We start from the raw sequence: 22,694 nt of genomic DNA, 5'->3' as shown, positions 1-22,694 counted from the left end.
CCAGATGGTAGCAATAGTTTCTAGTTTTTATTAAAACCCAAATGGCAGCCCCCCCATGATAGCAATGTGGTAAACATGAACTGTTCACGTTCCGGGTTATAATTCGATTATATATCACTTTGGCCGATAGTTTGACGAAACGAAACGGAGTAGAGGTAAATTTCAAAACGTTTATTACTTTGAATGTAGCACGACGGGCAAAACGTGCATAATAGCAATGTGGTAAACATGAACTGTTCACGTTCCAGGTTATAATTCGATTATAATATCACATTGACCGGTAGTTTGACGAAACATTGAATTGCCTACATTGAATTAAGACGTAAATATCTTTTTGTTGCAATTCTATGTTTTCCCAATATACTAAAATTTAATTCGTTGTTATCATCCAAAAATGAAGACATTTCCTTGAATACTGCCAACATTTGTTGGGTGCAGGCTAAAACGGAACCACAGCAAAACGGCACCAGGCGAAAACGGCACCATTTGGACATAACGGAACCTCGACTTGGCGAAAACGGCTATAAATCTTATGGTGAAAACGGCACCAAATAAAAATCCTAATTATTGGGAACATCTTATTTGTCAGTAGATAATCTGAATACAGAATTTTGGAAGCCGCCTACTCTGGCCGACAGTGATTGGAAAGTTTGTGTTAGCTGATAATCGGATTCCAGTATGTTTAGATAATGAATGAGTCTGACTGATAATCGGCTTGTAGAATGTTTCGATAGTCAAAACATCTACTGTGCCGAGAGTGATTGGAAAAGCCTGTAAATTTAGCATGAAAACATCACAACCTTTGATGTTTTAAGTACATTTACTCAACTCAAATCGCCCCCCAACTCAGTGTCAAAATGAAACTGTATTTAAAACGCAAAGAATGTACATTATTACATATCATTCATCACAATGCCTCACCACTGTGTTGTATGCGATAAGACTGTCAGGGAAGAATCAACATGCCGTGATCTTGTGACGAGTGTGATTTATGGACTCATCGTGTTTGTGGTACCGGCCTGTCTGTACTAAGATGCGCATGATCCACGGACCAATCGCTTAGTGCAATTCATGAAGACATTCGCCAAATAAGCATCCGCCAAATATGGACGGTGAACATGTGTTATGTTGACGGTTTGTTATCGCCTTTATTATAATCTTGTTATTTTAATGAAATCGGGTGATTCAGTGAGTTATGATTTTACGCTTTTAGCAATATTCCAGCTATATCGCGTGTTATAAGCTTGCTAATGTTGAAATGAAATAAAACCATAAGTCAACGCCATACTGTGTTTTTATATGTTGATTCTAATGTTATAATTAAACTAACTAAAACATAAAAGTCAACATCATACTGTGTTTTGTATATGGTGCCGCTTTTAGCTCAGAAATCAGTAGCCGCTACTTAACACGGTGCCGCTTTCGCCAAACGGTTTTGGTGCCGCTCTGCTGTGGTTCCGCTTTTAGCTATAACCCATATTTGTTTCTCATGCATTCGACAAAAAGGAAATCAATTTTGTCATATTAAGATTGTATATGTTATATATGCTTTCATTATTATCATTACATTTCATGTCTGCACCGATGAGGTGTTTTTGTACTCATAGGCCCGTGGCCTCATAGTAATATTAGTATTGGAAATAAAGATTTGAAGGTCTGTATACAGAAACATGCCTGGGGTACATATCTGTATACAGAAAGATACCTGTGGTACGTATGTGTATACAGAAACATACCTGGGGTACATATGTGTATACAGAAACATACCTGGGGTACATATCTGTATACAGAAACATACCTGGGGTACATATATCTGTATACAGAAACATACCTGGTACATATCTGCATACAGAAACATACCTGGGGTACATATCTGTATACAGAAACATACCTGGGGTACATATCTGCATACAGAAACATACCTGGGGTACATATCTGCATACAGAAACATACCTGGGGTACATATCTGTATACAGAAACATACCTGGGGTACATATCTGCATACAGACATACCTGGGGTACATATCTGCATACAGAAACATACCTGGGGTACATATCTGCATACAGAAACATACCTGGGGTACTGATAACCTGGGGTACATATACTCCCCATCAAAATTTTAGACTCACTAGTGTAAATGTAGTCACTTACTTAAGTCAACTCTTCTAAACTAGATTTTGCAAAATTTTACATACTGTTTAAAGGTTCTGTTTACACATGAACTGATGTATTGTAAACCAAATTCGTAACGCTGAAAAGGTTATTGTCATGGGTTAAAAAATGGTGATTGAGTGAGTTTAGTTTTACCCGCGACTCAGCAATATTCCAGCTATATGGCGGCGGTCTGTAGATAATCAAGCCTGGACCAGACAATCCAATGATCAACAGCATGAGCATCGATCTGCGCAATTGGGAACTGATGACAAACCAAGTCAGCAAACCTGACCACCCGATCCCTAGTTAGTTGCCTCTTACGACAAGCATAGTCGCATTTTGTGGCAAGCATGGGTTGCTGAAGACCTATTCTACCCCGGATCTTCACGGGTCTAAAAAGATGGTGGAACTGAGTGAAAATTGGCGAATTTTTAACAAAATTTTACACCACAACACAGCTGTTCACATGCACGATATTTGCACATGCTTTTTAGCAATTTAATGCATGACCCTCGTGCAATTCATTTGCATAAAGTTTGCAGTTGGTTCCCCGGAGTTAGTGGAGAAATTCATTTTCGATGTAACCACACATATATGCATAACATATAGTGAGTGCTTTAAGTGAGTCTAAACTTTTGTTTGTTTGTGTATACAGAAACATACCTGGGGTACATATCAGTAGTACCTGTGCTGACAACGACCGCTTCAGCTTAGGTTAGGGAGTGTTTGTGTATACAGAAACATACCTGGGGTACAAGCACTGAAAATATAGTAATCTCACACCTTAACTTATTGGGGAAACAGTTGTCTTCGTATTTAGTTTTCTTATGAACCAGTGTGTTTCCATCTGTTCCAGACATCATTATCTGTCAGGATGACTGCTGCTGCTGAAGGCAGGCAGACAAGGAGGATCTATGTTGGGGTCTTTTTCCTGAGATACACCCTGACGACCTGCTTGCGCAGCAAGTTTGCCAGATTTGGTTCTGTGGAGGATATCCAGATCAAAGTTCGCGAGGGATGAACAAGGTATACTACACCATATTTGCACTGCATCACTACTACCAACAGTACTGATATAATTGTAAGGACACTGACATAAATGTAAGGACACTGATGTAAATGTAAGGACACTGATGTAAATGTAAGGACACTGACGTAAATGTAAGAACACTGATGTAAATGTAAGGACACTGATGTAAATGTATATCACTGACGTAAATGTAAGAACACTGATGTAAATGTAAGGACACTGATGTAAATGTATATCACTGATGTAAATGTAAGAACACTGATGTAAATGTAAGCACACTGACATAAATGTAAGGACACTGATGTAAATGTAAGAACACTGATGTAAATGTAAGGACCCTGACGTAAATGTAAGGACACTGATGTAAATGTAAGAACGCTGATGTAAATGTAAGGACCCTGACGTAAATGTAAGGACACTGATGTAAATGTAAGGACACTGATGTAAATGTAAGGACCCTGACGTAAATGTAAGGACACTGATGTAAATGTAAGGACCCTGACGTAAATGTAAGAACACTGATGTAAATGTAAGGACACTGACGTAAATGTAAGGACACTGATGTAAATGTAAGGACCCTGACATAAATGTAAGAACACTGATGTAAATGTAAGGACACTGATGTAAATGTAAGGACACTGATGTAAATGTAAGGAAACTGATGTAAATGTAAGGACACTGATGTAAATGTAAGAACACTGACGTAAATGTAAGAACACTGATGTAAATGTAAGGACACTGACGAAAATGTAAGGACACTGACGTCAATGTAAGAACCCTGACGTAAATGTAAGGACACTGATGTAAATGTAAGAACACTGATGTAAATGTTTAACACTGATGTAAATGTATAACACTTATGTAAATGTAAGGGCACAGATGTAAATGTAAGGGCACAGATGTATATGTAAGAACACTGATGTAAATGTAAGAACACTGATGTAAATGTAGGGACCCTGATGTAAATGTAAGAACACTGATGTAAATGTAAGGGACACTGATGTAAATGTATATCACTGATGTAAATGTAAGAACACTGATGTGAATGTAAGCACACTGACATAATGTAAGGACACTGATGTAAATGTAAGAACACTGATGTAAAATGTAAGGACCCTGGCGTAAATGTAAGGACACTGATGTAAATGTAAGAACAGCTGATGTAAATGTAAGGACCCTGACGTAAAATGTAAGGATCCTGATGTAAATGTAAAAATGTAAGAACACTGATGTAAATGTAAGGACACTGATGTAAATGTAAGGACCCTGGCGTAAATGTAAGGACACTGATGTAAATGTAAGGACCCTGGCGTAAATGTAAGAACACTGATGTAAATGTAAGGACACTGGCGTAAAATGTAAGGACACTGATGTAAATGTAAGGACCCTGACATAAATGTAAGAACACTGATGTAAATATAAGGACACTGGTGTAAATATAAGGACACTGATGTAAATGTAAGGAAACTGATGAAAATGTAAGGACACTGGCGTAAATGTAAGAACACTGGCGTAAATGTAAATCGACACAGATGTAAATGTAAGGACACAGATGTAAATGTAAGGACACTGATGTAAATGTAAGGACACTGATGTAAATGTAAGAACACTGATGTAAATGTATATCACTGATGTAAATGTAAGGACACTTTGATGTTAATGTAAGAACACTGATGTAAATGTAAGGGACACAGATGTAAATGTAAGGGGCACAGATGTATATGTAAGAACACTGATGTAAATGTAAGAATACTGATGTAAATGTAAGGACACTGATGATGTAAATGTAAGAACACTGATGTAAATGTATATCACTGATGTAAATGTAAGGACACTGATGTTAATGTAAGAACACTGATGTAAATGTAAGGACACAGATGTAACTGTAAGGGCACAGATGTAAATGTAAGGGCACAGATGTATATGTAAGAACACTGATGTAAATGCACTAAATAACACTGATGTAAATGTAAGGACACCTGATGTTGAAATGTAAGAACACTGATGTAAATGTAAGGACACTGATGTAAATGTAGGGGACACTGATGTAAATGTAAGAACACTGATGTAAATGTAAGAACACTGATGTAAATGTATGAACACTGATGTAAAATGTAAGGCAACACTGATGTAAATGTGAGGACACTGATGTGTAAATGTAAGAACCCCTGATGTAAATGTAAATGAAAACTGATGTAAATGTATATCACTGATGTAAATGTAAGGACACGATGTTAATGTAAGAACACTGATGTAATTGTAAGAACACTGATGTAAATGTAACAGACACAGATGTAAATGTAAGAACACAGATGTAAAATTGCAAGGACACTGATGTAAATGTAAGAACACTGATGTAAATGTAAAGGACACTGATGTCAATGTAAGAACACTGACATGAAACTAAACTTAAGAACACTGACATGAATGTATAAAACTGATGTAAATGTAAGGGGACACTGACATAAATGTATAGCACTCTAAAAATGTAAGACAGTGACCTTAAACTGGCGTGGGAATGTGTAAGTTGGTTTATCTATGTTTTTTCCTTCTTGTTTCCAGGTGAACCAGTGAAAACATTTGCCTACCTCAACATCAATGGAACAAAGAAAGATCTTGACACATGTGAGTAATTTGACCGACACATTTCAGTAATAAGAAAGTCTGTGCACTGATTTCAGTGATTTGTTGCATGTCAAAAACAAACAAACTGAGGATCAGACACATGTTGATACTGAGCACTAAAATCCACGCTTTGTGATTTGTCATGTGATATTCTTTGTATTATAGTCAGTGAGTGAGTGAGTTTAGTTTTACACCGCGACTCAGCAATATTTCAGCTATATGGCAGCGGTCTGTAAATAATTGAGTCTGGACAAGGCAATTCTGTGATCAACAGCATGAACATCTATACAATGACAAAGTCAGCAAGCCTGATCAATTCTACAAAGCTTACAGTTGTAGACAAGTCCAATGCTGTGATACACCTTACTGTTGGTAACAGTACAGTCTATGCTGTGATACACCTTACTGTTGGTAACAGTACAGTCTATGCCTGTGATACACCTTAATGTTGGTAACAGTACAGTCTATGCTGTGATACACCTGTTGGTAATGTTACACCTTACTGTTGGTAACAGTACAGTCTAGCAGTGATACACCTTACTGTTGGTAACAGTACAGTCTATGCTGCGATACACATTACTGTTGGCAACAGTACAGTCTAGCCTGTGATACAATCTTACTGTTGGTAACAGTACAGTCTATACTGTGATACACCTTACTGTTGGTAACAGTACAGTCTATGCTGTGATACACCTTACTGTTGGTAACAGTACAGTCTATGCTGTGATACACCTTACTGTTGGTAACAGTACAGTCTATGCTGTGATACACCTTGGTAACTGTTGGTAACTTACTGTTGGTACAGTCAGTCTATGCTACACCTTACTGTTGGTAACAGTACAGTCTATGCTGTGATACACCTTACTGTTGGTAACTGCAGTTTATGGTGATACACTTTACTGTTGTAACAGTACAGTCTATGCTGTGATACACCTTACTGTTGGTAACAGTACAGTCTAGCCTGTGATACACCTTACTGTTGGTAACAGTACAGTCTATGCTGTGATACACCTTACTGTTGGTAACAGTACAGTCTATACTGTGATACACCTTACTTGTTGGTAACAGTGCAGTCTATGCTGTGATACACCTTACTGTTGGTAACATTTACAGTCTATGCTGTGATACACCTTACTGTTGGTAACAGTACAGTCTATGCTGCGATACACCTTACTGTTGGTAACAGTACAGTCTATGCTGTGATACACCTTACTGTTGGTAACAGTACAGTCTAGCCTGTGATCCACACCTACTGTTGGTAACGGTACAGTCTAGCCTGTGATACACCTTACTGTTGGTAACGGTACAGTCTATGCTGTGATACACACCTTACTGTTGGTAACAATCTTACTGTTGGTAACAGTACAGTCTATGCTGTGATACACCTTACTGTTGGTAACAGTACAGTCTAGCCTGTGATACACCTTACTGTTGGTAACAATACAGTCTAGCCTGTGATACACCTTACTGTTGGTAACAGTTTTTACAGTCTATACACCTTACTGTCTAGATATACCTTTATTGTTGGTAACCGTGACAGTTGTGATAACCTTACGGTTGGTAATAATACAGTGCCTGTGATACACCTTACTGTTGGTAACAGTACAGTCTATGCTGTGATACACCTTAATGTTGGTAACAGTACAGTCTAGCCTGTGATACACCTTAATGTGATGCACCTTGAAGGTTTCAGTATGTTCTCTCGCGGGCAAAATGGAAGGGTTTCACTCTGGTCCTGCAAACAGCCAAAGAGAATTTTCTCACCAGGTAAGCTACCTATACCAAATAATGCCAAGTAATATTTTCCCCTGTATCATGATGATGGTAGATCACCCAGTACTGTGATTGCAGTAATGTGGTTCTACTCTCACGGAGGAGTCTGTGTGGGTACATTGACATAAAGTGGCCAGGGTAGGGTTATTTCAGATCTTGCCATCATTTTGTTAACTTTGCCTTGTCTGCAGGTTGGAGAAGGAGCGAGGTGATGCTGCCCAGCCTCTGGACAAGGACAAGAACCTGTATCTACATGATCCCTTTGCTGAGGCACCGGGGGTGCAGGACTTTGTCATGAGAGGAGCTGTACCAGGCACCCCAATCCCCGGGGAAAAGGTAGGCTGCTTCAGTTGTAGACCGTTGTAGTTGTAGACCGTTGTAGTTGTAGACCGTTGTAGTTGTAGGCTGTTGTAGTTGTAGGCTGTTGTAGTTGTAGGCTGTTGAAGTTGTAGGCTTTGATTAAACGAACTGTATCATTTGAGAGGCATTCATTGGATCCCCCCTCTCCGGAGCATTGGCCAAATCGGGTTGAGCTGACTCTGAATTTGCCTTCTCATCCCATAGATCTGTATCTAGCACACGGTTTGACATCTCCATGGGTTCGCTGAATCATGTCAGTGCTATGTCTCAGCCTGTTGATGTGTCAGATGCTTGGCCTTATGTGCCTGCTTCAACCCGCATTGACACCCCTCACCTGTGAATTCGGACGAACACTCTACCTCGGAGGGCAGCTTCGACTTGGTGGATCCTTCCCATATCCTAGTATGTTGCAGCTGCCCAGGAGCAGGTCTGTGGATAGTCTCCTGTCTTCTTATGCCATGAGGAATTGGGACCTGTCGACCATCAGGTTCCCTCCTCGCACCTGTATCACGCAGATGTCGTCTTCCGTGGATGACGCATTCAAGAACCTGAAGTGCATCAGAGATGTTTTTACTGCTCCTATGTTCTCTGTTTTCTCCAGAAGTCGCTTGTAAGTAAGGGCTACTCTCATGAGTGGCTTCGGGGATTACCAGATTTCCATTCAGTCATTATACGATGACAAATGGAAGAGATTCGAGGTCTATTGTAGAGTTAGGGGCATTCCGTCCTCTACTTCTTCTTCAGCACAGGTTCCTTTAGCTTTTGTGTGCTACAAGGAAATTGAAGGGAACTAAGCTGGCTACATATTTGGCTGCTATAAACACGGTGTTAGCTACGACGACCTCTCCATCGTCCTCCATCACCTTGTCTGCAGTGATTATGAAGGAGTTACTTTCAAAACTTTTTTCTGCTTGGTAGCCTTGCCTACTGCGGCTCATATTGGACGTTAACCGTGTGAAGTTTGAGCAGAAGAAACTTGGCAAGGTTTTTCTTGGTCTCCATTGGGACTTCAACCATGCCATTGCACAGCAACTGCTCCTTGATGTCAATCATGGAGGGCTGCTTCTGGAGGTCAGATACAGTCTTCTTGTTGCACTATCTACGAGACCTCTTCATCACTGATGTAGAGGGGCTCCATCGATTTCGATGAGTTCCGCTGGGCACATCTTCGACTAAGCTTAGGCAAAGGAGCAGGGGTTGTTCAATGTTGTTCGGAACCGAACGTTAAAATAGTGAGCTTCCTGAGTCATTGTTTCTTTCATCTTTCTATGATGGTGTCTGCGGGGGCGGTCTCGAAGCAGGGGTGGCCAGATTAAGGTTGAGACATTGTAATTTACTGGGGCATTCTGTAAATTGTGGCGAGGCAGGATTTCTTGCCGGGCTCCGTCCTTTCGCCTTTACCCAAAGGTTGCAGCGGAAAAACACATTAGTCTGGAGTTTTGTGCATAGTACGCCAAGGGGTTCTGTGGATGAACCAGTCACAAGCATAGGAGTTACGTAATCTTTGGATTCGTAACAAGCCTCCCATGTGCATCGCTATCTATGGTTGTTTACAGTTAATTGGCACTAGTTGTCTGCACTGTCAAGACACAGGGTAATCTGCGCCCGCTGTCCAACCGTGGGATAAGTACAAGACATGAGATAGGATAAGTTTAAAATTTTGAAAATTTTAACTATAAATTGTATATTTATCTACTTATCCTGACTCATGCTTATTGCTTGTCTTCTTCTTTCTTGCGAACCTAGTGGAACACTTGTATCTCCCAACTGAAGTTCCCTTCAATAAAAATCACTCATTAGTACCCACCACGAAGTTACCTCCCTTCCACAAGCGCTGAACGAGGGCCACCCAACCCATGTGCCTCTACTCTCTCCTTCTTCACCCCAGTGAGCAAGACGTGAGAGCACCTGTGTCTCCCTGCACACTATATCCTTTATTTATATTTAGTTTGTTACCTCTTATATTCATCTATAGAGGTGTAACTAGTATCATTATTCAACATGCATTGATAATTATTCGTGTTTCTGCTGCTTGATTCACGGTTCGGCCGTGTTTTACTCAGCAGTTTGCGTTAATAAAAATCTGCACTGTTTGTAAATTACGCTACTCTGCTACCGATCCACATTTAAAATGCCCTAGTTGCATTACTCCATGTTCTATTGTTTCTCGTTGTAAATTATGTATTAATTTACCAATTTCTACCTTTGATAAATATTTATGTTCCGCTTTTGAGACGGAAGGCAGATAAATCTCGAAACAATCTTCAGTCATGGCTAATAGATCGGAGTCAGATATATCCTGAGTTACCTTCCGGGGGATAAGCGTGGACGCAGTCCGCTATATCCTAGAAGCGACCTGCTTCCCAGGACGCTCCTTCATCACAGTCTAAAACTAGAAGAGCTTCCACGCGTCGTCTCAACGCATGCGCTCGAACCCCAGGTCTACAGCCCGCGTCAAAAGGGAAATCCACGAAGGCTACTAAAACAACTTTGCTTCTGATATTCAGAATTATGTTTATATGATGATGACATTTTCGATTATCATTCCAGATGTATGTCATAAGAAGTGACCAGTATCGGCTACCGTCACTTCAGCGCAGATCAACATGCAATCAGAACCTACGCTGGACGCCAGAGATTATAACTGAGGGTCTCGTCACTATCACAGAGAGGACACCCTCAACGCCAGCGCGCAGACCATCCCAGATGACCTGGTCAACCAAATCATGAGGCTGATGGAAGACCGTTCACGGCTTACAGAGGCTTCAGAACCACGGGCCTCAGAGCCCACCCCATACTAAGTCATACAGGGCCTTAGAGCCCGCCTTGGCTTCGGCGTAGGGCCTTTGAGCCCACAGGCAGCGCCTCCGCGAAGGCGCAACCCAGCCCGTAGCGAACACTTCGCTAAGGAAGTCCCAGGTCAGCCTCGCGAAGGAGCTTAGAGCCTCACTAGTTACGAGGGACATCATGAGAAGAGAAGGGCTTCGCCGACCCTACACCCTGTAGAACACAGAGGTCGCTTTGCGGCAAAGCTGGGGAGCTTCGCCCGAGCCCACACCCTGTAGAACACAGAGGTCGCTTTGCGAAGCAAGCTCATATATTGAGTTGCGGGAAAGCCGCCCGAGCCCACACCCTGTAGAACACAGAGGTCTTTCGGAAGCAAGCTCATATATAGAGTTAGCGGGGCGCTTCGCGAGCCCACACCCTGTAGAACACAGAGGTCGCTTCGAAGCAAGCGCCATATATTGAGTTAGCGGAGCGCTTGGCCGAGCCCACACCCTGTAGAACACAGAGGTCGCTTTCGAAGCAAAGCGCTCATATATTGAGTTATGGAGGAGCCCACACCCTGTAGAACACAGAGGTCTTCCACACCCTGTAGAACACAGAGGTCTTTGCGAGAAGCACCCTTCATATATATAGAGGTCGCTTGGGCGGCTTTATATAGAGCCGGCGCCCACACCCTGTAGAACACAGAGGTCGATTCAGCCCGAAGCAAGCGCTCATATATAGAGTTGCGGGGCGCTTTGGCGAGCCCACACCCTGTAGAACACAGAGGTCGCTATATGAAGCAAGCTCATATATAGAGTTAGCCGCTTTGGCCGAGCCCACACCCTGTAGAACACAGAGGTCGCTTTGCGGGCAAAGCGCCGATATATTGTAGAACACAGGGTCGTTTGCGAAGCCGCTCATATATTGACACCCTGTAGAACACAGAGGTCTTTCGGTCTTTCGAGCAAGCTCATATATATAGAGTTAGCGGAGCGCCGCGTGACCACACCCTGTAGAACACAGAGGTCGATTCGCGAAGCAAGCTCATATATTGAGTTGCGGGAGCGCTTAGCCCACACCCTGTAGAACACAGAGGTTTCGCTTAAAGCAAGCTCATATATTGAGTTCGCGGAGCGCTTCGCCGAGCCCACACCCTGTAGAACACAGAGGTCTTTCGCGAAGCAAGCTCATATATAGAGTTGCGGGGCTTTGTCGAGCCCACACCCTGTAGAAACACAGAGGTGGATTCGCTGAAGCAAGCTCCATATAGAGTTGCGGGAGCTTTGACGAGCCCACACCCTGTAGAACACAGAGGTCGCTTCGCGAAGCGCTCATATATTGATCGGACTCTAGACGCTTCGCTAAGGAAGTCCCAGGCCGCCTCGCTGAAGGAGCTAAGCCTCACCAGTTGAGGGGACATCGGAAGGAGACGCCGCCGAGCCCACACCCTGTAGAACACAGAGGTCGTTCGCGAAGCAAAGCCATATATTGATCGGACTCTGACTCGATACTTTCGCGAAGGTCACGAAAGGCTAAGTGGCTCCAAGTCTACTTCACCCAGAAGATCTAGAAGCGTTGCCGAGATCTTAGCGAAGTCCCCGGCGTTAAGCGAGGAAGTCTCCTCCAAGGTCTCCATATACTAGCCACTTTCGTCATATATAGCCACTCGTCCAGTCCGTTCAAGACATCGCATGAGTTGTCTATCAACTGCCGCATCTACAAGCCTACGCTAAGACAATTGCACAGGCTATTTACAACACAGAACGCCGCTGTATTAATTTATCAACAGAAGAAGAGCCTAATTAAGGATCTTCAAGCCGACTACCTACTACGATATACAATTATCTACATGCGTGACCATTACGCAGATCTGCAGACAATTCAATAAATCGAAATTGAACAGCAGCCTTGTTACAACGAAAGTAAAACTCATAATCGTCAATGATTTCCTGAGAAGAAATATGTACAACAAGTTCAGCTTTAACAGTCTACAAGCTGACAACTTGCAAGGTTTATTGAACCTTATATAAGGAAGTCGGAATTATCTTCAAGACTGAAGTTACTTTCATGCGACAGCCTGGAAAATAACATTATTATTATTATAACAGCATTAATATTACAGAGCGAGGTATTTTCGGCGGAGGTTTCGCTAGCGTTTACCATCAACCCTCGAAACCGTGGGTCACCGGGTAACTTCGAAGCTTAGACGGTGAAGACCGACGCATTGTTCTAATATCAACGACGCACTATATTATGCAAGGTTCCTTTTCCTGCTACACCGTGACATCACAGCGCTGGTACTCTACAGAATCAAAATGCCTTGTTCTGATTGGACCGAGATGGACAACGCCTCTACGCAGAGGTCGATCATAGTTCACAGTTCAACACATAGGTTGCAAGTGACAACAATATATCAGTGAACGAGCAAGCCTCCTTACAGTCCAGCTAATCTGAACCTTCATGATTGGGCTGCCTTCTTGAGGTTAGAGACCTCCCCTGTCAAGTGGGGACGAGGCACGGCAGTCAGGCTAATTTTTACATAAAAGTTCAACGATGGCAGTCACCCTGGTTGTGCACCTACATCGCCAAGCACTTCGCAGCTTAATTTACCTCGACGACGGGATACAAATGGATCCAAATCCATAGCGCCTCAGACTACAGTTGAATTCATCATCATGCTACTAACACAACTAGATGGTTAGTAAACCTACTAAGTTGGACCTAGAACCTTCGCAAGATCTGCTAATTTTAGGTTATTGATTTGTAACGGCGCGAGAATCGTATAATTGTACCGAGAACCATGGATCAAGATCCAACAGTCATTCCATTAAGCCTTACTATCTCCGCTACCACTACGACACAGTGACAGAGTCTGTTGGGGTTACGCATGACATGACAGGCAGAGGCAGACTACAATTACATCCGTTACAAGTCATCATCAATTCGCGATCTAGACTTAATCTCTACCGCTCAATTCACCGGTTCAGGTCAAACCTCATCTACTATGGTGGACCAAGAGATCAATGTTTGAATAGGCTGCCTCGCTAATAGAGCTGGAATCGATAACACTTCTCTCGTAAGATGTGTCACTATATAGGTTGGGGAGCCCATCTTGCCAACAGGACGGCATCAGGGCTATGAGCAATCAAGAGAACAAATTACACATAAATCTGCTAGAGATGCAAGCAGTAATAAAGCCTTAATGCACTGGAGCAACTTACTACAGTATACCCAGTGGATGATTCACACAGTCAATTCGACAGTGGCGCTTTATGTGAACAACTAAGCTCAACCAGGTCCCCGAACATATCGACTCTGTTTTCAATTGTTCGATTTAATCGACAATCTCAACATACATAAGAGCATATCACATTCCAGGAGCAAAGAATGTGATAGCAGACGCCTCTCTCGCCACACATACCATCACCACGACAGAATGAATGGTCCATACAGAGATATTCACTCAAATTATCAAGGAAATAGGAACTACACTAATAGACTTATTTACCACTCGATTCAACAAACAACTGACAACATTCGTGATCGCCAGTTCCAGACCCACTAGCATTGGCAACAGACGCTTCATCTAAGCATATCGTGGAAGGACTCAACGGCGACGCTTTTCCGCCACCAGCGTTAATCTCACAAGTTTACTCAAAATCAGTCAAAAGCAGAGCCTCCATCTGAATTTGGTCACGGCCTACTGACCAGCGAGAACGTGGTTTCCAACTCTTATTCAAGAAATCGGACAACCAATACTACATCTTACAGAGTGCTCGAGATCTGTTAATACATCCGCGACACCAAACCAGCGCACGGAAAGCCAGATATATTCCAACTTCACGCTTTGATTAGAAACGCGTGTCTGAATAACAAGTTATTCAGCCAGAGCTGCAAAGCAGTCTAGCTTGCCCTGCGTAACTCAACTGGCAACTTATAATGATGACAAATGGCAATAGCAGTTTGTCAATTATGCTGCAAAGGAAGGATTTACAGCTAGATATGCTACTCATCCTCAAGTGGTGGACTACTTATGTTATCTACGTCAGACTAAGATTTTATAAGGCTCAACTTGTCCACCTATCTTTGCAGCAATAGCTCTATCATAACTGAGAACGGGCCAAGTTAACCTAACCCAGTTACTCGCCTTTAAGCTACTGAGCTTTCTGATTGGAGGATTAAAAGCGAAGTTTCACGCCTCCAACTTGGGATCTGAATATAGTGTTCTCCAACACCTCACAAGTGAGGTTTATGAACACGCTTTGATGATATACTTGGGACCCCATGATACGATGAATCTATCACGATGGCCAGTAAGAGCACTGAAAATATATCTCCACCGAGCCAAACAGGAGGGAAAAATGCAAGAGATTTGTTTCCTCTATCAAAGCTAATGAGACGGAAGTCTCACGTGACTACTATCTCCTTTTGGATCAGAACTGTCATACTAACGTGCCTACAAGACTGCAGAATCGACCCTCCATGAGCTTCTAATCCTCGTGATATTAGAGCTAACATCTACATTGCTCTACACAAATGCTATTGAAATAATGGAGGGTTATTTCTGAGATCCGATATGGTGTTTGCCAACCACTATCTGAGAGATATCACCACCGAGGACGCCTCAGGTATCCACCAATTCGGGTCCCATGGTCCTCGCGACAACAGTTGATAGTTCCTCGAGAAGATAAGTCAATCTTACAGATTTTACTTATCTTATAACAGTACTAAATAGCTACATGCTATATATATTTTGCTTTAAGTTCTTTTATTATCTTAAGCTCAGTACTATGGTTATTATATCATACAATATATAAGCTAACAACTCTACGGAGTTTGTTATTATATATTTAGCTTAAGTTAATCATATCTTAAGCTCAGTACTATGGTTACATTATAAATGTATTAGCTAACAAACTCTACAGAGTTTTGCTATTATATATGTAGCTTAAGTTTATTATATAAAACACAGTACTATACTCATATCATAAAAATATATTTAGCTAACAAACTCTACGTTTTTGCTATTATATATGTAGCTTAAGTTTATTCATATCTTAAGCTCAGTACTATGTTTATATCATATAAGTATATTAGCTAACAAACTCTAAAAGAGTTTTTTGCTATTATATATTTAGCTTAAGTTTCATCATATCTTAAGCATTATGGTTACATTATAACATGTATTAGCTAACAAAGTCTACGGAGTTTTGCTATTATATATGTAGCTTAAGTTTATTCATATCTTAAAGCTCAGTACTATGTTTATATCATATAAAGTATATTAGCTAACAAACTCTAAAGAGTTTTTGCTATTATATAGTTACCTTAAGTTTCATCATATCTTAAGCATTATGGTTACATTGTAAAAATATATTAGCTAACAAACTCTACAAAGTTTTGCTATTATATATATAGCTTCAGTTTATTCATATCTTAAGCTTAGTACTATGTTTTACTTCATAAAAAAAAGTATATCAGCTGATAAACTCTAAGGAGTTTTGCTATTATATATTTAGCTTAAGTTTAATCATATCTTAAGCTCAGTACTATGTTTATATCATAAAAGTATTTTAGCTAACAAACCTCTAAGGAGTTTATGCTATCATATTAACAAGCTTAAGTCTATTAGTCTTAAGCATTGTATTAATATTATATATACTTTTATCATAATAAGTATATTGTAATAACCCATATATGGCAGCTGATAAGTTAGCAACATGAGTCAGGATAAGTTTAAAATTTTGAAAATTTTAACTATAAATTGTATATTTATATACTTATCCTATCTCATGCAATGGATGTCCACCTGGCCTCCCTACTACTCCAATTACGACTTTGCTCCAGGAACAGCATGGGTGCATGGGCGGTTTACAGTTCGTTTCCACTCAGCTGGTCGAAATAAAGACAGAGAGTACAAGATGTGAGATAGGATAAGTGTATATATACAATTTATAGTTAAAATGTACAGTTACCATAAATTTGTATGCTTTGTTATAGACTCACCAACTTCTAGAGTGCTTCAATTGAATCCAACCAAGTAGGTATCATGGTATTGTTACCAAGGAACTCCCAACATCCAGTGTATTGTACTACTGCAGTTATGTTTTCAGAATTGGGTGGTTGGCAAGTACGGCCGTGTTCTCCCTATCCTCCAACTGAAGAAGCCAAGCCAGAGCAAGGTAGGACAACACCTGGTGGTGTCCCACCCTCAGATCTGCTGGGTGTAACTAGTTGGTTCAGCATCAAGGTGGAGTAATCTGACCTACATGTGACCTTCATGATAACTACAGTCCGTTTGAGTCAGAAACGGACCAATGAATTGCAAATTTTATCATTGTACAAAATTGCCACATAAATATAAATAGTACACATGTTTATCATTTACTAATACCCAACAGCTTTCTTATATTGGAAAATTTTCCGGACTCCACCAAAAAAGTTCTTTAAGAAACTATCATTGAAATTTTGACACAGTTCACTATTTTTTACGAGGGAGGAGTGCAGAGAAAGGGACAGCCAGGTGTTAGAGAAGCATGTGCACAAGTGCCCACCAAGTTATTGATTCATTAGCCTGTGCTGTGCCGTCTCCATCCTTTCTCTAACACCTGGCTGTCCCTTTCTCTGCACTCCTCCCTCGTAACAAATAGTGAACTGTGTCAAAATTTCAATGATAGTTTCTTAAAGAACTTTTTTGGTGGAGTCCGGAAAATTTTCCAATATAAGAAAGCTGTTGGGTATTAGTAAATGATAAACATGTGTACTATTTATATTTATGTGGCAATTTTGTACAATGATAAAATTTGCAATTCATTGGTCCGTTTCTGACTCAAACGGACTGTAATACTCAGTCGTTGATTGGCATCTCTTATTTAAGCTGTTAGAATGTCTTTTTGGTAATATCACTAGAAAACACAACATTTGTACATTTGGAACTCTTGTTTTTCATGATGACTATATTGTCAGATGGTCCGCGTTGACCCGTCCAAGCTGTGTCACAACCTGAAGAAGCTGAAGGATGAAGATGTGGCAGAGGAGGGGAGGGTCAATCTGACATGGAGCATCGATAGCCACGACTCAGACATCACACGCAAGAGGAAAGGGGAATTTCTGGTGGAGCACAAGAGGAGCAAGAGAGCTGGGAGCCAGATGGTAGTGGACTTCCTGGCTCAGCAGCAACACAGGTATGATCAAGTCGTGACAGAAGCCAACAACTTCGAGATTCTGCTCCGAGATGGGACAGTGAAGAACAACTCTGTGGGTTCAGGTCAACAAAGCAGAGAAAGAGGCTCCTTGGACAGGATGGTGGCTCCAGAGAAAGGCTCTTCCAATGACGAGTCTGCTGATACTGATGAAATCATAGCTTCTACAAAGTTGAAGGCAGCTATCAAAAAGAAAACAAACATTGTTCGGCAGCCAAGCAAAAGGTTCCAGGAACACAGCCACAGTTCTGACAGTGAGAGTGAAACTGGCGATGTCAAGTCAGCATCATTTGTGTATGTTGCCGGGAAGAAGGGAGCAAAGCCATGCTCTCATGGCAAGCAAGTTGCACCTAAGACACCCATTAAACTAAACATAAAGTCTTCAGCCTCAGTCTCCTCAAGTGGAGAGTCCAGCAGTGGAGAGTCTGACAGTGGAGACGGGAGTGTTGGGGAGAATCAGAGAAGCACGCAAAAGAAGACAGCATCACAAAGGAAGGGAGATGGCAAACCAACTGATTGTTCTAACAGGGAGTCAAGTGATGATGAGTCTGAGTCGGACAGCTCCCCTGATGAGGACTCTTCCATGGAACTTCAGGATGGGCAGAACAGGAGCTTTGGCAGCTTCAGTCATGAAGATGAGAGGGACAAGAAAGACTCGGACAGAAATCAGCCCAGGTGGAAGTCAGGAATTCCAGAGTTCCGAGGGAGAGCTGTGTTGGATCAAGGGAATGACCACAGACAAGGAAGAGACAATGACAGAGTGAAACCAGATACAATGAGCACGGATACTGAAGACAGTGACTCTACTGGGTCAGCAGATACAGATGAGATTCTGTCTAGCTTCAGAAAGTCTTCAAAGGCCCCAGTTACATCTGCTGATCCATGCAAGATGACGTCTGCTCCATCATCTGCTGTCGTCAGCTGTTCCAGGGCAGGAGTGGATGAGTTTTCCTGCGGCTTTTCCATAGATGCTGGCAGGATCGTGTACCCACAACCAGGGCTCAGCAGCGGAGAGGAGAGTGACAGTTCTCAGGAATATCAGCCCTCAAAAAAACAGAAAATGTCCAGGAAAGAGGAATGTGACATTAGTGGAGAGGCTGTCCGATCTTCCAATCAGAAGAAAACCATGGTGCCAGGTGTAGCGAAGATAGTGGGGGGATCTGACAGACAGGTCAGGAAGACGGAGGAGCGTCAGTGTGTTACAGATGCTCGGAAATCTTCTGATAAAAGCAGGACAGAGGTTAACAATAAAGGCAGAGAGATGTTGAGTCCGACGGACAAACACATCGACGACAACCGACGCCGTCTGGAGACAATACGAGAGAGGAAGAGAGAGATACAGAGTCGAAAAGCTGCAATCCAGGATGCTCTGGCTCAAGTGGTATGTCTCTTCCTTCAGTTTAGTGAGAGCTGTAACACACTATTGAGTGTGACATCAACACCTGTAACACACTAATCAATGTAACGGCTACACCTGTAACACTATGATCAATGTAACATCAACACCTGTAACACACTATTCAGTGTGACATCAACACCTGTAACACACTAATCAATGTAACGGCTACACCTGTAACACTATGATCAATGTAACATCAACACCTGTAACACACTATTCAGTGTGACATCAACACCTGTAACACACCAATCAATGTAACGGCTACACCTGTAACACTATGATCAATGTAACATCAACACCTGTAACACACTATTGAGTGTGACATCAACACCTGTAACACACCAATCAATGTAACGGCTACACCTGTAACACTATGATCAATGTAACATCAACACCTGTAACACACTATTCAGTGTGACATCAACACCTGTAACACACCAATCAATGTAACGGCTACACCTGTAACACTATGATCAATGTAACATCAACACCTGTAACAGACTAATTAACGTAACATCAACACCTGTAACAGACTAATTAATGTAACATCAACACCTGTAACAGACTAATTAATGTAACGTCAACACCTGTAACAGACTAATTAATGTAACATCAACACCTGTAACAGACTAATTAATGTAACATCAACACCTAACTATCTCACACCTGTAACAGACTAATTAATGTAACGTCAACACCTGTAACAGACCTAATTAATGTAACATCAACACCTGTAACAGACTAATTAATGTAACATCAACACTAGTAACAGACTAATTAATGTAACGTCAACACCTGTAACAGACTAATTAATGTAACATCAACACCTGTAACAGACTAATTAATGTAACATCTATGCCTGTAACAGACTAATTAATGTAACATCAACACCTGTAACAGACTAATTAATGTATTATCAACACCTGTAACAGACTAATTAATGTACAACATGTAACAGACTAATTAATGTACCATCTATGCCTGTAACAAACTAATTAATGTAACATCAACACCTGTAACAGACTAATGTATTATCAACACCTGTAACAGACTAATTAATGTCACATCTATGCCTGTAACAGACTAATTAATGTAACATAAACACCTGTAACACAATATAAGTTGTTCACTAGTCTCGAGGGGGACATGGGTTGATGTACCCTCGATGTTTATTTGTTCCCTGAGCCATAAGGGCCCCGAGAGACCAGTGAACAACATATTTATCTTACCGAACACCTTAATGTTAATTTTGAATTGTTTGAAGCACGGGTACAGATCTTTTTGTAGCCATCGCTAGATTTTGCTGACAAGAAAAACAGATTTAGAGTTATATCCCTTCCATCGATTTGCATTCGCAAAACATCGGTAATTTCCGTACATCATACGTGATTCAATGTTATTCAAGATAAAGAATTACTACCACGAAGTACCAAATGAGTTGCCATTGACAGCAGGGTACATTGAAATGTTACTTGATTGTAAGCGGGGTACATTGAAAATAATAGAAGAGCGCTCAGCCAATCAGAAAGCGACATTTATGTGTGAGGTAACCCAATGATCAATGTGTCATCAGCCTATGTAATACGATCATCAATGTGCACCCCGCTATAACAGACACATTGTTTCAGGACTCGGGCAGCAGACTCAACAAGAAGATTGTGTTTGACTCTGATGATGACATGGGGGAAACACCAGCAGTGGCGGCGGAGGCAACATCAGTAACAGCTGTTAACACCAGGACCACAAAGATGTCTTCTTCTTCAGATGATGATGATGATGACGAAGATGTTGACAAAAGTGGCAGTGAGGAAGAAGATTCTTCTTGTATTAAGGTCTGTCTGTCTGTCTGTCTGTCTGTCTGTCTGTCTGTCTGTCTGTCTGTCTGTCTGTTTGTCACAGTCAGTAGTGATACTGTTCACTTGTGTCTGTGTTTTGGTATGAGTGTCCGGTCAGACTACTGTCAGGGTGTGTCTGCTGTAAGTCAGGCCATGTTTTACTGAGATGAGGTTTGTCTGCTTTAATGACAAGTGTCTGTTGTCATAAGATGTGTCTGTTGTCATAAGATGTGTCTGCTGTCATAAGATGTGTCTGCTGTCATAAGATGTGTCTGCTGATGAAGGGTCTCTTATGTGATAAAGGGTATCTACTGTAATGACAAGTGTCTGTTGTCATAAGATGTGTCTGCTGATGAAGGGTCTCTTATGTGATAAAGGGTATCTACTGTAATGACAAGTGTCTGTTGTCATAAGATGTGTCTGCTGATGAAGGGTCTCTTATGTAATGACGGGTATCTACTGTAATGACAAGTGTCTGTTGTCATAAGATGTGTCTGCTGATGAAGGGTCTCTTATGTGATAAAGGGTATCTACTGTAATGGCAAGTGTCTGTTGTCATAAGATGTGTCTGCTGATGAAGGGTCTCTTATGTGATAAAGGGTATCTATCTACTGTAATGACAAGTGTCTGTTGTCATAAGATGTGTCTGCTGATGAAGGATCTCTTATGTGATAAAGGGTATCTACTGTAATGACAAGTGTCTGTTGTCATAAGATGTGTCTGCTGATGAAGGGTCTCTTATGTAATGACGGGTATCTACTGTAATGACAAGTGTCTGTTGTCATAAGATGTGTCTGCTGATGAAGGGTCTCTTATGTGATAAAGGGTATCTACTGTAATGACAAGTGTCTGTTGTCATAAGATGTGTCTGCTGATGAAGGGTCTCTTATGTGATAAAGGGTATCTACTGTAATGACAAGTGTCTGTTGTCATAAGATGTGTCTGCTGATGAAGGGCCTCTTATGTGATAAAGGGTATCTACTGTAATGGCAAGTGTCTGTTGTCATAAGATGTGTCTGCTGATGAAGGGTCTCTTATGTGATAAAGGGTATCTACTGTAATGGCAAGTGTCTGTTGTCATAAGATGTGTCTGCTGATGAAGGGTCTCTTATGTAATGACGGGTATCTACTGTAATGAAAAGTGTCTGTTGTCATAAGATGTGTCTGCTGATGAAGGGTCTCTTATGTAATGACGGGTATCTACTGTAATGACAAGTGTCTGTTGTCATAAGATGTGTCTGCTGATGAAGGGTCTCTTATGTAATGAATTGTATCTACTATAATGACAAGTGTCTGTTGTCATAAGATGTGTCTGCTGATGAAGGGTCTCTTATGTAATGACGGGTATCTACTGTAATGAAAAGTGTCTGTTGTCATAAGATGTGTCTGCTGATGAAGGGTCTCTTATGTAATGACGGGTATCTACTGTAATGACAAGTGTCTGTTGTCATAAGATGTGTCTGCTGATGAAGGGTCTCTTATGTGATAAAGGGTATCTACTGTAATGACAAGTGTCTGTTGTCATAAGATGTTTCTGCTGATGAAG

The 22,694-nt window shown here is 41.3% G+C and overlaps 1 protein-coding gene across 1 annotated transcript in view; it reads left to right on the top strand.

The window, feature by feature from the left end:
* Positions 1-48: 48 nt before the first annotated feature.
* LOC124278778 (nucleolar protein 8-like) overlaps positions 49-22,694 on the top strand; it is a 34,960-nt gene continuing 12,314 nt past the window's right edge. Inside the window, exons 1-8 of the mRNA XM_046714553.1 lie at positions 49-155; positions 3,012-3,181; positions 5,748-5,810; positions 7,497-7,577; positions 7,775-7,919; positions 16,826-16,894; positions 17,679-19,295; positions 20,942-21,145. Coding sequence (XP_046570509.1) covers positions 5,809-5,810; positions 7,497-7,577; positions 7,775-7,919; positions 16,826-16,894; positions 17,679-19,295; positions 20,942-21,145 — 2,118 coding nt within the window. The 5' untranslated portion in view covers positions 49-155; positions 3,012-3,181; positions 5,748-5,808. The remainder of the gene's footprint in view (positions 156-3,011; positions 3,182-5,747; positions 5,811-7,496; positions 7,578-7,774; positions 7,920-16,825; positions 16,895-17,678; positions 19,296-20,941; positions 21,146-22,694) is intronic.

Source organism: Haliotis rubra, unplaced genomic scaffold (assembly GCF_003918875.1).
Source record: "Haliotis rubra isolate DU_JTF1 unplaced genomic scaffold, ASM391887v1 Scf241, whole genome shotgun sequence".
NCBI lineage: Eukaryota > Metazoa > Mollusca > Gastropoda > Lepetellida > Haliotidae > Haliotis > Haliotis rubra.
The sequence above is the reverse complement of the archived record's forward strand: the minus strand, read 5'-3'. Positions and strand labels throughout refer to the sequence as shown.